This window comes from Ambystoma mexicanum, chromosome 7p (assembly GCF_040938575.1).
Source record: "Ambystoma mexicanum isolate Mex_15411 chromosome 7p, UKY_AmexF1_1, whole genome shotgun sequence".
Lineage (NCBI taxonomy): Eukaryota > Metazoa > Chordata > Amphibia > Caudata > Ambystomatidae > Ambystoma > Ambystoma mexicanum.
In genome coordinates, this window is record NC_090939.1 from 297,044,398 (window position 1) to 297,063,106 (window position 18,709).

Here is an 18,709-nt window from a genome sequence, read left to right on the forward strand (position 1 = left end):
ATTAGATTAAAGGGATACAATCAGATTTTCCAGGCTAATGCGAATGAGAAGAAAGCAGGGATTTTGATAGCGTTTAGAAATAATCCTCACATGGCGATTCTGGGTTCCACGATGTTAGACCAGAAATGACCCTATAGTATGTTGGCCAGAAACCAATCACATCATGTGACAAACATTGCAATCCTAGAATCTTCATTGTAAACAGAGGGAGTCCATTTTGTGAAATGTCAGCCATTTGCTGTTTTCCTTTCTGTCAAAACGCTTTGCGAAATGTATTATATGCCTCGAACTCACACACGGTGCGAGGCCACGGCCTGAAAGCTGAAATACTAACACAGACAGGAATGTCAAACTATGCAGAAATACATTGTTTTTCTCTCTCGCCAAGTCCTTGAGGCTGAGCAGAAGCCGCATCTAATCGGTAGTCCAGGTGCCAGCCTGCCTTGCAAACGCTGTAGTAAAAGGCAGTTAAACCATGAATTATATTCTTCTAGCACTGCTCTTTCGAGGAGAGTGATATTTTCTGCTTCAGAACTGTCTGACCCTTAGCTCATGAACCGAGACACACAGATAATGTGTTAAGGAATGTTTCTTTGCTAAGAACATGATGTCTTTGCCGAGCTAAGAGCTCTATGTTCCCCAAAACAGAAAGAGGTCTCTGTTGCTATTGCTAGAATAAACTATGTTTAGACTGAATGAAAACCTGTCATAACGTGTCATAATAGTCATGACTGTCGATCACCGAGCCCTAGCTTGAATTACACGTTTATGGGCAGATCGAATTGCCTTCGTAAAGATTATATATATATATACACATTACATATTACCGCTTGAGCGTTGCTCGCTCTCTTGAATCTCACGAGGTCTGGGAACACACGTTGCGAGACGTTGAGACCCAGTCGGCCGTCTGAAATACTATGAAATAAACCAGACTTGTTTGGAAATCGAACCTAGAGTCTGTCGTGTCACTGAAGTATATGGTTATTGTACGTTAGTTTCCATGCGGTCTTTATGGCCTAGCAACGAAGGACAAGCAAGGGATATACCTTTTTGTCAAGTTTTGCATTAAGAAAGAGGTATTTACCGTAGGTACGGTGTATGTACCCAACTCCGGACAGGATGTCTTCTCAGGGCCACCTTGGTGACACTTGAAAACATAACAGAGGGGTACGTTATATTAACAGGGGATAGAATGGGATGCAGAGACAGATAGAAGTAGAGTAGGATATGCCCCAGGGGGCACAACATCCCAGCAACTTTAAGACAAATTCAAACACTCGGGGTTGGTCAATATGTGGCACATTTTTAAGGGTACGGAAGCAGGATTCACGTTCTATTTGCCTGTTCATAGAACCCAGTCGCGTATGGATTACATTTGGCTAAGTATTTCTGGGGGCAATTGCGCCATCTGACCATGCACCCTTGGGAGCGATATTAGACATGACACTTCGACGAAGGGAGCTGTGGCAGTGGGTATTACTGGAATGGATCTCAGCGGACAAAGTCTTGTCAGCTGAGATAGAGTAGAAGGTTCAGATGCATTTCGAAGAGAATGAGATGGCGGATACCTCCCCGGGTATATGGTGGGGCGCTTGTAAATCGGTAATGATGGGGAATTGATGGCATGCAAGAACCTGAGGGAAAAGGTGAGCCGGCAGTTAGGAGGAAGATTTAGAGGCACAACTTAAGAATATTATGCTGAAAATGGGTAACTATCCAAGGAGGGACACAATGAAAACCCATTGAGCAATTGGAGGGCAGCTTGAGTTACTAAGGGTTAGAAAGGCAGAGAGGACCCTCCTTACAACTAAACAATTTTACTATGTAAAGGGAAATAGAGCGGGGAGGCTATAAGCACGACAACTGAGACAGAGGGGGGTGGCCAAACAAGCCTAAGAATTAGGGAGGGGAGGGGAGGATGTGGTAGATCGGAGGGGATCATAGTGTGTTTTGAACGCTTCTATGAAGCTTTGTATTCCTCAGATAGGCTTTGGGACAAACCCTTAAACACTAATTTGACTGTCTTCCAATGCTGCTGAGAGAAGATAGGGAAGATCTAGAGAAGGACATAATATAGGAGGAAGTTAGTGTAGCTATTGGAAAACTCCCCTTGAACAAGGCTCCGGCCTGACATCTTTACCACCGTTTTCTATCAGAAATATCAGAAAACCCTTGTCCCCCATCTAACGAGACTGTATAACTCCTTTGAAAGGACTGGGCATATTACAGCCTCGATGTATCAGGCTAAATTGGCGATTGTCAGGATTAGCCCAAGACACCAGCAGCACTCTCACTTTTAAACCACCTGGAAACCCTCCTTCGAGCATTTCGCAACATGTAGTACTTAGTTGCAGCCGTAATCGCCTCAGAACTCACACAGCCTTGTTACCATGGCGACTGGCGTCCTCTCCACAAGCGCAACGCTGTCGCGTTCCGCAGGGGAGTCGTCAAGCGAGGTCGCGGCCACCAGTTATAACGCTTCCAGGTTACTGCACTCGCTGCTTCCGATTTCGAATCAAGGCTAGTGTTTGCTCGGCACATCTTTGCTCTTGTTCTTGACCCCCTTTTGTCCATTCCCCTTGCTTGTATTTGCCTCCCTTGTTTCCGACTTCGGCCTGCTCCACTGACCTGTTTTGCCCTTGTATTGCCAAACCTTCATTGCCCGCATGTTGCTAACTACGGAACGTTTACTGACCTGCCTTTGTCTTCGGATTGCCAAACCTCAATGCCCGCACGTTGCTGACTCCGGAACATTTTTTGACCTGCCTTTGTCTTCGGATTGCCAAACTTTCACTGCCCGCATGCATTGCAGCCCTTCACACACAATTGGTCTGCAAGTTGGGAAAGTCATCCTGTGAGACCTAAAGGAACTTACACTCTCCTGACCAACTTGGCACTGCACCTATACTTGGATCCGACTACCATACCCTTACTACCTAGAGTGAACCTGCACCCCCATACCCTTACTATCTAGAGTCAACCTGCACTACCCAAACTCCAAAGCGCCCGAACTAGAGACTGATTATTGGCGCTCAGGTCGATAGGCGTCCTCGTTCCGTCAGGGTAGTATTGGACTAGAGACTGTTGGTTTCCGCCTAGGCGTCCTTGTGCCGTCAGGTTTCAGGGATAGGCTGGGTGCTGCACGAGTTCCACTTTTCTAATGACCCACAGTGATAAGTCATATCCATCTTAGTTTATTGATTCTTACTGATATAGCATTCCTGGCAATCTCTCATTCTTTCTTGTACATTGTTCTTGGGAGAATTTTGTTCTGATATAAGGTCTTTCCATTTCTACAGTCAACGGTGTCCGAACACTTCAACAACCGATGCAGATATTCCATCTTTCGGCTAATTGATTCCTTTGTAGTTTATTTAGAAATACAAAAAGGATACATTGGTAGGAAGAACTCTACAGCTACGCTTCTAGTTCTTCTACCGGATTACCAGCTCAGGACCCAGCATCCTGACAGTGATACTCCCGAAACCAGCCAAAGACGAGACACGGTGCGACTCATATCGCCTAATACCACTAATCAAAATCGACGCTTAAAATATATACTAAAATCTTAGCTTCTCAACTGGAGGATAGGCTCCAAACCATAATAGAACCCGATCAGGCGGGTTTCATTAAGCAATGCCAAACTTTTGACAATACACGAAGTGTTTGTCATCTAGTAGAAAAAGGTAGTGAGGATTCCAGTGGTTCTACTAGCTTTAGATGCCAAAAAGGCATTTGACCGGGTGGAAAGGTTATTTCTCTTTCGAATGATGATAAGGATGGGGTTTAGGGAATGTCATCTTCAGAGGAAACAAGCCAATTATTAAACCCCCATGGCCATTAATGGACAGCTCTCTGGCCCGAGACGATTGGAGAGGGGGATTAAACAAGGGTGCCTGCCGTCTCCCTTGGTCTATGAGATTTATCTGGAACCCCTTGTGCAGCGTTTACGGGAAGCACCAGGTGTGAAAGTTATTCATTTTGGGGGGTGTGAACATAAAACAATGGCATTTGCCGATATGTTGTTGGCTCTTTCGGACCCTGCAGAGTCCCTAAGGGCAATAGCTTAGAGTTGGCTTTGTTTGGTGAAGTGTCAGGTTTTCAAAAATCAATACACATAAATCAGAGCTATTAAATCGTATACTATCAAGGGAAAAGTTAGGTGAGATAAAGGGGTGTACCCAATTTCAGTGGGCGGAAGAGAAAATAAAATATTTAGGGATTTGCATTACGAAGTCTATGGCAAAGCTATATGAGGCGAACTATCCCAGGTTGCTCAACAGTCTTAAAATAGACTTGAGACGTTGGAATCATCTAGATATATCGTGGTTGGGGCGTATGGCCTCTATAAAGATTGTGACCCTCCCACGCTTGCTTTATTACTTTCAAGCCCTGCCGGTCTCCCTTCCCGGGAATTTCTTTAAGTCACTCAAGAATCGCCCATGCATTTATATGTCATAATAAAAGACTGCATATTTTCCCGTGAACTTTAATGGCCCAGAGGAATAGGGGAGGAATGGCTGTTGCCGATTTTAGACAGTATTACTGGGTGCCCAATTGAGGGTGCTGAAGCATTGATTAACGGGGGATGATAGTAAACACTGGGTTTCCATGCAAAGAGCAGTGGTGAGGGGTCCATTAGATGCTGTTTTATGGTTAGCCAAGGAGGTAAGTCCTCCAGGTATTGAGGCATGTGGGTGAGGTGTGGGGTGAAGTGGTAAAACAGAGGCATATTTCAAATATTCCGGGTCCATTCACACCACTATTTGGGAATTCCCCAGTTTATGCCAGCGATGAAGGTGAGAGCCTTAGGGAATTGGAGGGAGGCAGGATTTTTAAGACTCAAAGATTTGATGCATGGTCAGGAAGTTAAAGCCTTTGAGCAGTGTAAACAATATTTCGGCCTCACGGAAGGTGATAGGCTTGGGCACTGGGCATTCCCCCCCCCCCGATAAATTGATAGCAGAAAGACAACTTACTGCATTTGAAAAATATATTATTTCTCACTCAGGTGACATTTTATTTCAGCATTCTATGCATTAATATATTAAGGGGGCTCCCGGGAAAGGTGGACTTACATGGGAAAGTGGGAACGTACCCGGGATCGACAAATATCTGGAGGAATGGGAGGTCCTATGGGACAAGATTTCGAAGCTCACTCGATCCATTCAACTAAGGGCAATGTGGTATAAAATTCTCACCCAATGGCATTATACCCCGAAGATGCTCAGTTCTATGTACCCCGGTGACATCACCGGATTGTTGGCGAAGATGTAAGGGTCTGAGGGGATTGGCTCCACATTTGGTTGTCTCGTCCGGCCTGGAAATCATTCTGGGGTTAAGTGTGCTCGACAATGCAGGTGGTGGTATGGATAGATACACCCATGGGGATAGGAGAATGTATTCTGGGACTTTGTACAAAGGATATGGCACCACAAAGAAGGGCACACTTTAAGGCATGTAAGGTTTTGACATTGCCGGGTTTACTTGCGATTACCCGGAACTCGAAAAATGAGGCTACTCCTCCCTACCATGAATGGTCAATTACAATTTGGCATATATTGGCCATGGAATGGGTCACCTATAACCTAAAGGGGGATAACCAAAAGTTCAGGACAGGATGGGGTGTTTTGTTGGATTATTTGAGGGATGACAATCGGATTCAACTGTGCCAGTTGAACATTCGGATTTTGGGCATTGCCAAATGCCTTTCAAATAACTGATAACAATGAAAGATTTTTGTTTTGTACCATCTTGCATGCTAAACATCCAACAGCTCGGGTGATTGGGGGTTGAGGGAGAAGGGATGGAAGGGGCGGGTGGGGGGAGGGGGGTGTGGCGGTACTGTTTGGTTAACTTTGTAAAATGCCAATCAAAAACACCTTGGGGGAGGGAACTCAGATTTGAGAAACTAAAAATACTGTCTTGAGGACGAAGCGTCAAGATCCCCTCTTTTGTGTGAACTGTGTTACATTGAATTTGGGGAAGGGAACCTAGAGGATTGTGTGGAACTGTATTGCCTTGAACTGTAGAAAGGTAATCTTCAGACTTGTGGAATTTTCTTGAACTTGGGGAAGGGAAGCTTAAAGGGAAGCTAAGAGCTGAAAGAATCTCAGAACTTTGTTGATCACCATTTCCTTCATTATTGACATTCCTACACATTGTTTAGCTTTAGGTGCGAGGGAAGGGATAGGTTTTGGACACAGACAGACTTAAGTTGAACTCAGACTTTCCTTGGTTTCGTTCAGGTAGGGAAATCTCACCATAGCATAAGTTAAGCCTTCAACCATCCTGACATTTAAGTTAATAAAGTTATTTTGTTTGAACTTTGAATCTGTTGTCTGCGTCTTGCTTCATGATGCCTTCACAGAATCCTGCGAGGAACCACAGGCTGTGGAGCCGCTGCACCACGCCAGAGAGCAAGAGAAGGTAGAAGAAGCCCGAAACAAAATCCAGAACGACCGACCGAAGGACACCGGCAAGAACCCTACAGGTACAAAGGTTGCCGGGACAATTGGAGGGGCTACAACAGAGTCATAGAGGACTCTAGACCCACAGAGCAGGGGGGTGAAGAGGGAACCACTGGGGGACGAAAACAAATATTAAGAACGCCAAAGACTGAAATAGAGAAACCCAGGTCTGGGACCCACACCCACAAAAGACGATCCATACAAGTCCTCTTCTTCATAGCAGTACCTGGCAGAAGAGTATAACTGGTCTGCCAGAAAAAGGCTGTAGAGAAATATGGGGCTGGGACTCACACCCACAAGAGAAGTACAAAACATCTTCCTCATTGCAGTACTTAAAAGGAGAGTAAACCAAGTCTGCCCCAGTCTGAAGCAGGGAAGCCTGGGTATGGGACCCTCAAAACAAAACTGTTGAATTGTGAAACAAAAAAAAAAAGCTAGGCTAGGAGAAGGAGGAAGTCATTCCCTTTGGTTGTGCTGCACTGCAAAATCAAGATACCAGGAGAAGGGAGTAATTCTCATGTTCACCAAAGCTGAAAAGACTTGGTTATTGGGAGTTAAAAGATAACCAGTGTGCCTGCCAAAGAGAAGTGCTGGAACTTTGTGTTGCAGGACAATTTTGACCTGAGGAAGGGAGTAATTCCCTTAAGAAAAAGTCAAAGCCTGAAAGTGATCCCAGTCCAGAAGAAGGGAGTCATTCTTCTGGACCAAGGTGGTCTACTTTATTTTACGTTTAGTTTTAGGTGTAGTGGACAGAAGTAGGATTTTGACACAGGACAGTGGACTATTGATTTACACAGACATTCTGACAGAACCCTTAGTGTTTTAGTTGAGGCAGGCAAACACCCTTTTGGAGATGGGGAAAGTTAGGTGTTCCCTTTATTTTTCTTGACTAATAAAGGTCTATAGTAATCACCATGCCACCTGTTTGTCAGTCTCATCCTCCTGCATCCTTACAGTAGGTTACAAGAGAGTAAAACAGATCAGAAAGACTGTACAGTAGGGGTGTTCTCATATCATGACCTACCTGGTTATGATCATTCTCACATTTAAGGTCAAATGGTTAATTTTGGCACCAAGTTGGACAGTTTGTACCAGAGGTACCTCATGAACTGCATCTGCTCAACTGAGAGTTAGTCTCTCAAAGCAAACATTTAAGATCTGGACCGGCATCTGATTGCGATATTGGTGCTTATGCTTTGGTTCCTCATTTTTACATAGAGCTCAAAGTTAGACATAGGTTCAATGCAAAAGATAGTACCCGACTTTGGAAAAACATAGGTGCCTTCCAAAGGAAATCCGAGTCCAGTGAACATACTTATTAGGTAACTTGGGATTCTTCCCATCACTGGCTGTTAACTCTTAAGGCCCTAGCAAGGTGAAAGGTGAATGATAGCAATAGCTAGGATCCAGAGCTGCAGCAACAGTACTGGTGGCAAAGAAACAGATCTTTAAGCAAAATGGTTTGTTATGGAGCCATGCTTCAGAGATGTTGATCCAGGTTTGGTACCAGGAGATGCAAGTAGTGACCTGCAGATCCAGATCATTTAAGGAGATTAACTCCTTGGAGTGCAAACTGTAGTTTTAGCTTGCCGGTTTGTGTCTTTGCTTTCAGATTGCCACTACTGGCTATGGGCTCGGTCAGCCAGTGATGATCCTTTCGTTCAGTGCGTCCGTCTCAGTGGTAAGAAAGGCTTCCAGTGGCAAGGGCTTGCTGAGGTTTTCAACCCAACTGTATGCAATGGGTTAGGCGAAGGATCCCTGGTTCGTTCTGTTCAGCAGGAATCTGCAGATACAGACGGATGTGCGAGTTCAGAGAGCAGCACAGCTACTTCAGGTTGACTTCTGTTCTTCGGTACATATCCCCAGGTTCTACATGCTAAGAATGTATAATCTCAGTTTAAACAGAAACGCTGGTGGCTGAGAGAAAATTCAGCTCCTAATCACAGGGCAACATTCAAACTGTCAGAGGCAATCCCATTCAGCTTTTACAGGCTTCTTCCCGGGCTCTGTCTCCATGTGTAGATTCAAGGCCGAGTCCACACCATTCACAAAGCAGGTTGTAGCTGGTTCTGGGAAATGAAGCCCTTACTCTCCAGGTAAGCAGTAAGCATCACTAAATGCAGCCACATCTGCATCCCACTCGCTCACCTGAAGGAATGTCTAGCTGTTGGACTCAGTACTGGATTTACTCAGAGGTTCCTGGCTGGGATATCACCAGGCTACAAAAGAGATCCCACCAGACAACGGAGGCCACACAGCTAGATGCACAAGAAGGCTTGGTTTTAGGACACTTTTAGGACACCCTAACCACGAGAAACTCGGGTCTTAGGTACACAATCCGGATTGGCATCCCTGATGAGGATCAGGGAATAAGTCAGTTAGGTTAGGGAAAGTGGTACAAACAGGATCCTCACTCAAGCTAATGGCAAATATCAGGAATCACACTTTTATTCAAACGTATTTTAGGGGAGGCCCATACAATTACAAAATCACTGGAGACAGTGTGTGGCTTCTGTTGGGAAAACTGTTTTTATGCCCTCTATTATGGCTTCAGCAAGGTCATTATTTTTAATGCAGTCTACTATAGCCTTCCCCAAACCCTCCAACAGGACACAGCGGTCACTCATCTCACAGAGAAAGTACACTTTTTATTACTTTAAGGTGGAATGTCTTTGACAGCGAACAACTATATACATACACAGCAAATACATCCACAAATCTTATTTGCATCAGGGTCTGTGGCGCTGGTTACTCGGAAGTACATCCTGTAGGTCTGTCAAATTACAACCATTCCGAGGCCAATCAATGTTCTGAATTCAGCATGGTGCTCAATTATAGGTAGTGTAGGCATTTTTGTAAGCAGAAATTAACAGCTTTAACCCTTTTAAAAAATACATCAATGTACAGTAACACATACCCGGTGGCCACATTTTAGACAAAGCCAGACCGATGGTATGTCTATTTCCTCCTCTATGTTCTCTTTTGCCTCGTTATCTGTCTGGCAGTCTTGGCAAGTGTTCCATTCAACCTCCGGTAATGCCCTTTTCAGATTCCCTTGCTCCAAACCCTTGCGAATGTGTGTACAAGAGTGCTCTGTAAAATAATTAAAACAAATACATTACAACAGGTCAAGCAAAGCATTTCCAACCCTCAAGGAGAGGCCACAGAGATTGAGGTACAGCCCAACCATGTCAGAAATAAACATATATATATGTAAAATGCAATTGCAACACCATCCCACAGTAGAACTAGATCATATATTGTATATACATACATCTCCATTATGGCTAATAGAAAAGCCCTTTTTAGCCAAATTCGCAAAGCTAGTGTTTAAGAACGGCATCAGGCGCAGCCATCTCTTTCAAATTACTTGAATTCTTTCCCTGCCCCAGTGTCCCCAACCTCCTTCGCACCCACCTCTTGGACCTTATCCTAAAACCCAACACCAGACATCTGCTGCCTTCTATGTGGGAAAGTGAGATTTCTCTGCATTTTGTAACGTAATTTTGGAGTTGGGTATGGAGAATGAATGGACTGTTGTGATGGGCACACAGATGAATATATATATATATATATATATATATATATATATATATTATATATATATATATATATATATATATATATATATATATATATATATATATATATATATATATATATATATATATATATATATATATATATATATATATATATATATATATATATATATATAGAGCTGTAACAAGTTGCCCAATTTATTTGAATGTTAAAAGTTTGCCATTGCACACGTTTTGCACATATAATGGGATACATTACCCAACGTAATCTTATTTATGATGCTGGTATTTGCTTAGATTCACCTGCTCTGCATAGGTGTGCAGACATAAAATCGAAAAAGAAATGGCGTAAGTAAAAAAAAAAAAAAATTGAAAACAATGCCGAAAAAAAAGTTGAATGATTTATTTTTTTATTTATATTTATTTTTGGCTCTTGCATTTAAAAAAAATTTAAAAAAAAAATTTAAAAAGGGGGTTGGGGGAACCCCCCTCCCCCATTTCGAATAAAAAATGTCAAAAAAGAAATGCGACTTTTTTTTTACATTTCTTGACTTTCGACTTTTTTGTTTTCGATGTTATGACTATAAACCCTCTGCATACTCTGACATCTAGTGGTAGTTGCAAAGTATTACAAGATTTGTTTTCGAAACTCGAAAATGGACGTCGATTGGGCGTGTTCGTAATACTATCTTTAGTGTGACATCTATTGTACCCATGGACCTTCACACCTCGAGGTCCCTCAGATTGTTTGTATCCGGCATGAGGTTGCATGAAGTGTAGCACGAGTACAGATGTGATAAAGCGGAAAAACAGAAATAGAGCAGAAAACCGCTATGCGACTTTGACTCCAGAAGTCGAGGAAGGGTGGGCACATGTGAATTTAAGCAGATACAAGCACCAGAAATACAATTACGGTGAGTAATGTATACCTTCTGAGGCTTGTTGATCTGCTTAGATCACATGCTCTGCATAGATTAGCGAGCAGTATCTGGAGAAGGAGGTGATGTGAGAAGGTACAGCAGCAAATAGATGTGTTAGCAACAGTAAAGACAGACACAAGTGATCACAGTTAAGGGTGTTTATTAAACTGTATAAATGGGTGAGAAAACACCTAATCTAAACCTAAATCTAAGATGGGAGCACGCTACCACTATCAAATAATAAGCGGTGTGGCTACATGGCCGCAGACTGAAACGTGACCTCTAGGTGTTCCTGCCGATAAGTCAGTAATCCTGCTGAAAAAATTTGCGATGAGTCTGCTGCGAGTCGTGGATATGGAGTGGTAGTAGTATGAATATCAAGGGCATGCAGCGGTTGAAAGCTTGGTGCGGAATGCATAAGTAGCTGTGAATTATGAGTTGGTGAAGTAGCGTGATCCAGCCGACGAAGAATACAAAATGGCACCCAGCTGAATACAAAGAGAAGAGCTCAGCACAGTTGGACCAAAAGACTGAAGCGTTGTGCCGTCTTCCACCAAGAACAGACCAGGTTTACTGAGGGAGGGTCGGAAAGAGTATCAACAGCATCGGTAAAGACTACAGCTGTCGTGCATAAGGCAACCAGCAGGACCGCAAGGTACAGCTGGTCGGAGGATACATGGTCGCGCCGTGCAAGTGAATGAACAGGTGCAAAGACCCGAGCACTTAATATATGCCAAGGTGCAGTAGCAGTGTGGCGGAACAGAGCAGGCAGCCTCCAAGTCACCGAGTACGCCTGCAGGTGCGAAAGAAGAATAATGCGGTATCGGACTGGAAGCCCCGCTTTGCAATTGAGGTGAAGCAGAGCACTCAAGACGATCCGGCGGTGGATCTAGACACACGCCGACGACTACCACGTTACATGGATGGAACGGGATATATAAATCGCAAATGCAGGGAGGCAGGAAGCAGAGCCGATTCTGCGCTCCACTGTAATGGACATTGGAACGAGAGAGGAGTACTCTCCTGTGCGACTCCCGCATTTTGGATGTATAGTGCTCGCAAGCAGTCAACAAGTGCTGGACACAAGGTGAGCTGGGACGACGGCGGAAGCTCATAAGGGACCCTGTCTCTCGAAGTGATGGTGTCGGCGCACTCTGAGGGCTGTATGTAAATGTAAAGCAAGGCGGACGCATGGAATGGGAGCCCCAGTTCATGCAAGGAAGACACCATGTTCTGTGGCCATTGAACGAAGGGGCCAAACAATCCAACCGGCACGGCCCGAAATATCACATCAGTGATAGAAGCAGATACAAAGTTGGTGGGCATACACGTGCTTTGGAGAGTGGCGCAACGTCAGGGTGGCAACCGTAGAACTGTATAAGGCAGATCCAGGCCACGGACCCGAAACGGTTCCCACCACAACGTGGCTTGCAAGAACTAGGCACAGAGGTAAATACGCCTGCAAGCACGTGACATATGAGCTACACTGATTTCTGTACAATCCCCAACGGAGTGGAAGCCTCAGGGCACTCATGGACAGGAAAGAATAAAGGCACAGGGGACTTGCCACCTCCTGTGGCTCCGGCGGACTCAATACACCAGAAAAGGGACAGAGAAGCACTGAGGAAAGCACATATCCCGGCTGTTAGGCAAGATTGTATGCAGTATCCTTTGGGTGCACTACAACAAACCTGACCTCCTGGCAATAGGAACCCAACCTTTGGTATAAGCTTGTACTACACACGTTGGTAGCGTGTTGAGCAGCCAGTCTCATCTCAGGAGGGGTCAATACGAGCTGTAGGGGAGTTACACAGAGATTCACAGTGACAAGTATTCAAATAAACACTTACAAACAAGGTTTCTTGAATAAACAATTCATTTATCAGTCAGTTAGAATGAGCCTTCTTCAGAAGGGGGCAATATAACAGTAACACTCAAATACAATTCATAAATACACACTCTTGGGTTCTAAATAAGTAAAGAACCCTTTGGGATGGCCCACAGGCACAACCTACACCCTCATGTGACTTCAACAGCTACGGTGCTGGGGACATTAATATCTTACTATTGCATTTAGAATACTCTTAGAAATAGGTCAAAGGAAAGGGATATTAGAACAAACAAGAGATGACAAATATTATTAAGCAGGATTCCCTAAGCAGAGTCATTCAGTGTAATAGGCTAAGCCAAAGTCAATGGGCAAAAGTTTATATGAGCTGAAACAAAGTAGAAAATGTTTTTACACAATGTTTTAGAAGTCTTTGAAGAAAAGAAGAATCAATATAGGGCCACAAGCTGTTTAGGCTTGGGAGTAGTAGAAGTTGCAAGCAACTCTACAATAAGAGGCAAGTTCTCTCAGACTTTACAGTACCTTTGGATTGAAGAAAAAGTGCAGCAGAGGACTCCTGTTCCTGTGCAGCTCTTCAGATCTCACTGTACTTGGCCTCAGTAGTGGGGACAAGAGGGAGGACTTCAGGGGACTCCTGCACTGCAATGGGACGGTCACTGCTCGCAACCAGCAATCTTCAAACAAGTGGCACTTCAGTGTTTCAGCTCCTCGCGACTAACGCAAATAGCAACACTGCGGTTTCTGGCTATCGAGATGGACTTTCCTTGCTTCTGTGGTCCCACACTCTTGAGGGGGCTCAGGCTCGGTCAGTCCTGGTTCCTGGGAGTCCGAAGGATCTTCCTGGAGCTCTTGGCCAACTTAAAAGCAACACACACAATCTGGTGTTTCTCTCCCTGGCAATTCAGTTTCCAGCAACAACTCTGGAAATTCAACCAGCTCCGAGAAGATGTCCAGGTGTTTTACTTTGGAATTGATTGGTCCCACCAACTCAAAGGGAGAAGTCGTCCTTGCAGGGGCTTCTCTGTCGATAAGAATTTGGAGTTTCTGCACAGCAGCAGAAAATGAGTCCAACAGCTAGGGCTTCATCGGGCAAACTAACAGTCCAGGAGTTGCAGCAAGCGTCCTCTTCAAGTTCTTCTTCGGTTCCTTCGTCCAGTGGTCGAGTCTGCCTTCCAAGCCAAAAGCCTTGCCTTTTATTCAGGTTTCTCCCATTCATTCCAGCCCAGCTGTCGGTCACCCAGCAGTGGGGCTGTCCTTGCCAGACAGTCAGCCGGCCAATCACCACAGAGTGCATTTGGGTCTCCTAGGAGACTAAGCACAGGGAGTTTCGGGCATCTCCCTCACTTCCTACCCCCGCCAGACACCCTGGAGCCAGAGGCGGGCTTCACTTGTGAATCCTGCCAGTGACCAAACCTGGTTTGGCATGCAGAGTAAATCTCAAGAAGGACCTTTCCACAAAGAAATGGCCAAAAAAAAAAAAGACCAGGCCATTTTGACAAATGGGTGCTTTACTGCAGCTGCGAACGCAGCCCGCGGTAAATGCACACCATGGTAGTTTAAAGTAAAAGACTGCCACCAGCCATTCATGGAGGAAAGGGTAACATAAAAATGTTACAAGAGAAGCTAGACAAAGGGGATACTAAGTAATCCTTCCAGCACCATATTGCAAGATAGTGTGTGCTGGGTCTAGAAAGTTACAAATGTAAGTAAAGTCAATTTCACTTTACAGCTCTGGGAAACAGTAGTTCATCCCAGAGAAGGTAGTTAAACCTTTGGAAAATCTGAAAGATTTCCCTGTGCCACTGCACTGAAGGTGTAAAATATGATGCCTATGGAGTTTGTCAGACTCTACAACCAAAAGAAACACAGAAAACACATAGAATTAAAAGTACAAAGTTCAGCAAAAAGAGGTGGGGGTTCCAAGGTGGGAGGAATTTAGCACTGAACTGAAAATTCTCCCTAACAGACTGATCTTTGAATATAAAGATCTGAAATAGGCCGCAGTGTCCTGGTTTGGGGCATACACATGGACACAAATTTCTTTACTTTTCCCCCAATCCTCGCATCATTACCATCCTACCATCTTTGTCTAGGAAGGTCTGGAGGAGCTTGAATGGAACATTTGGTGCTTTCTAAATCAGGACTCCTCTGGCATATGCCAAGTATGTTGCGCCTAGGGTCATCCCATTCCACTTTCGTGTGATTGTGTCTTAGTCAGTTGGGTTTCCTGCAACAGCGCTAGGTCTATTTTCAGACGCCTCAATATGTCATAACCAGTTTCCTCTTCATGTAACTGTTCAAGCCCCTCACATTCCAGGTTGCTATTCTGAGTTCACCCATATTTCCTAACCTTATCATACCACTTCTCATCTCCAGCTCCCACCTTCCCTTTCCGTAGTGCGTGTCTGTAGGCCAACTCCCCAGTAACTTCCCCAACTTCCCTTCCTCCCCCCCCCTCCCCAACCATTCCCAACATTTGCACAGCTCCAAAACAGAAACTCAGTCATCCCCGCTTCTACCTCTTTTCTCGACCCATTGCCGGTACTCGGAGTGCAGCTGGAGGATACTGTACTACTAGTATCCCAACTAACTACCCTAGTGTGGGGAAAGAGTGATTCATAGCGCTGCATACTCCTATCCCGGGCGTGACCCCTGCATTTCGCAAGCACTGAAAAACGTAATTGATTAATAGTTCAAGTATCTCCATTGCCTCTTTATGTATTAGCCCCTTATTTTCGAAAGTACATTAAATGCCCATTGCAGCTTCACTTATCACTTTCTTCTCCCAACTGATCTCGCTGCTCCGTCGGCATATTCTGCGAGTCCATCCATTCGCTCACATCTTCGGGGGGCTCGAAGAAAAGAGCAAGATCTTTATGCAGAACCTTCATCTTCGCCGGATACAGTAACACATTTGAGATCAGCAACGCAGAGTCTTTTAACAGCCCCATAGCACATCCTACGTTTTTGCACCAAGAATGTGTAATCCGTGTATGCTGTGATAGATGATGATGCCCAACTAATGGTTCCTCCTTTCCAGAAGTGTTCCAGGATTCTTGGCCTATCCTTATAGTTCAATATCTTAGCAATTATCGGCCGCGGCAGGGCTCCAGGCGGCGGTCTCCTCATTGGGGCTCTATGCGCCCTCACTGCTGTGAACCACTGAGTAAGTGATCCAGTGCCCATTTCCTGCAGGAGCATGTCCTCAATATAGTTGGTCAGGTTCTGGCCTTCCTCGCCTTCCGGGAGTCCAATAATCTGCACATTGTTTCTTCGTGCCTAGCCTTCTGCCTCTTCTGCTCTATTTTCGAGGTTCTGCACTTGTTTCAAAATAGAGACTTCCTGGGAGTTGTCCTTGCAGCTGCTAGTGTTAGCCTTCTTTTCCTTCTCCAACACCTCGGTGTGTTCCGTCAGTGTTCTGACATCTTGTCTCAAGAGGCTCATCTCTATTTGCATTGCATCCCTTTTGTTAATTCCAATGACAATTTCAGTAGTTCTGCTATGGCGCCCAATATTTGCTGGTCCATTCTTCGTGGTTTTTGCCCTTTGCATGCTTCTTGCGATTGTATCTTCGCGCCCTCCGTCATCGGAGTAGGTTTGGCAAACGCATCTAATGACGACTGCTTCCCTTTACTTTTTTTTTTTTTTTTTTTTTAAATCACCATTGTAGCGTCTCCTCACACTGGAACACTCTTATGTCCAAGCCCCACAGTGTGGCCTACTGTCTAACACCATGCTAGGTTGGGGAGGCACTCCGTCATGTGTGTTATGGCACTTCCTGTGTTCCCACTCAACAGGGTCTTGCCACACGCTCGCCCTCTGTACTTTTATTTCCGGCAACTCCCCTCCTTTACCTATACGACCTGCAATCTTAGGTGATTGGCTGGCTGTCCGCCAAGGACAGCCACCCTGCTGGGTGACTGACAGCTAGGCTGTGTAATGCTCACCTGATTCCCACAGAGACGCTGACCCGAACTGGACTGCTTCCGTTTCTTCTATCGTGAGGCGCAGGGCCCGGAAGATGCTCTGGACGGGGCCTCCGAATTTGGATTGCCTGGCTTGTAGAGTAGGTTTTCTGCAGGTGGAAGAAAAGGGATTGATTACCAGCTGGGGTGGATATGTGTTCCCACCAATCTCCCGTTTCTCACTCTTCTTGACCCCCCAACTTGGTTTCTGCGAGCTCTCACCTTAGGTATTGTAAAGATGAGCTCTCCATCCTGCTTCAGGTGTAGGGGTGCGTAGAATCCAGTTACGTCACTGGATGGGAAATTGTTGCGGACACTGTGTCCTTTCGTCTCTCCTGCGGTAGCCGTCAGTATGAGTGTCTTTTCTCCACAGGAGCCGGGGCCCAGAACCCTAAAGCAGGTAAGTCTCTTGGTGAGTATTTGTTCTCCGTGCTTAGTTAGTGCTCACCATGTATTCCTCTTATGCAGGTGCTGGGATGTAGCTGGCGTCATAGCCGCGGTGGAGGAAGGTAAGTGAAAGAAAAGCGACTGCTTACTTCTAATGACTGTCTTTTTCTGTTTTTCAGGTGCCGAGATGCTGCCGGCGCCGTGGCCGCGGTGGAGTTCGGCGAGGCCACGGATGGGTAAGGCAAGGCGGCGCGGCTGCGAGCGTTTGAGAGCGCTGCTAATCTTGTACCTTTCCTTTGCAGGATCGTCGGAGGTAGGATTGCTGAGGCCGGATTCCGGTAAGTATTATTTCCAATGCTCGCCTTCTCTTTTCTCGTCTGTTTGCAGGTGTTCCGGGTGCTGGCGGGCGTGTCAGGTGCCAGGATGCAGGAGCCGACTCGGTGAGCGTCCTGCTGCTGATGCAGAATAACGCAAAGCATGTGTATTCCATCAGGCGTGGTTTAAATAGCAGAGAAGTGCTTCAGGTGTGTGTTCCTCCACCGGCCTCACCCAGGTAAGAAAAGAGTTCCTGAATAGAGGAAATAGTTCCTCCCAGCCCTGATGGCTGGGGACTTCAGCCAGACTGGATTTTTCTGGGTAAGTATGCAGCATGGTCTGCCTCAGGTAAGTCCACCCAAACATTATTACACAGTTTATCAATATGAGCCCGGCGCCTATGGCGCCGGGACTGAAGTCCTTTATGAGCCTGGTGCCAAAGGCGCCAGGACTCGGTCCAAAGGGCCCCTGTAGGGGTCTGCTGGGTCCGGAGATGTGGAAGAAGGGTCTGCTTCCGGGGGCGCTGGGCCAGTCCTGGCTCCTCGGGAGTAGTGTTCATGACAGGCTGGAATGAATGGGAGAAACCTATATAAAAAAGGTGAGGCTTCTTAGCTTGGAAGGCAGAGTCGACCACTGGACGAAGGAATGCGAAGAACTTGAACCGTTGGTTTTCCCGGTGAAGCCCTGCTGCTGTGCTGAAACTCCAAATTCGTATTGACAGAGAAGCCCCTGCAAGAACGATTTCTCCCCTTGAGTTGGTGGGACCAATCAACTCCAAAGTAAGCCACCTGGATATCCTCTCAGAGCTGGTTGAAATTCCAATGCAGTTGCTGCTGGAACCGAATAGCCATGGAGAGGAACACCAGATCATGTGCATTGCTTTTAAGCTCGCCAAGAGTGCCAGGAAGATCCTCCGGACTCCCAGGAAGCAGGACTGACCGAGAGTGCTGGACCACAGATGCAAGGAAAGCCCATCTCGACAGCCAGGAACCGCAGTGTTGCTATTGGCGGTAGGCACGAGGAGCTGAAACACCGAAGTGCCACTTGTTTGAAGATTGCTGGTTGTGGTCAGTGACCGTTCCATTGCAGTGCAGAAGTCCCCAGACATCCTCCCTCTTGTCCCCACGACTGGAGCCCAGGAACATAAGGATCTGCAAAAGTGGACAGGAACTGAAGTAACCTGCTACCCTTTTCCTTCAACCTAAAAAAGCTACTGTACAGTCTACGAGAACTTCCCTCATGTTGTGTAACTGCACTTGTT

At 45.7% G+C, this 18,709-nt stretch overlaps 1 protein-coding gene across 2 annotated transcripts in view; it reads right to left on the reverse strand.

The window, feature by feature from the left end:
* The window catches only part of USP16 (ubiquitin specific peptidase 16), a 1,134,075-nt gene that overhangs the window by 1,062,315 nt on the left and 53,051 nt on the right, over positions 1 to 18,709 (reverse strand). For both annotated transcript variants that reach the window (XM_069636367.1, XM_069636368.1), the window contains exon 3: positions 9,388 to 9,563. In XM_069636367.1, the coding sequence (XP_069492468.1) occupies positions 9,388 to 9,563 (176 nt within the window). The remainder of the gene's footprint in view (positions 1 to 9,387; positions 9,564 to 18,709) is intronic.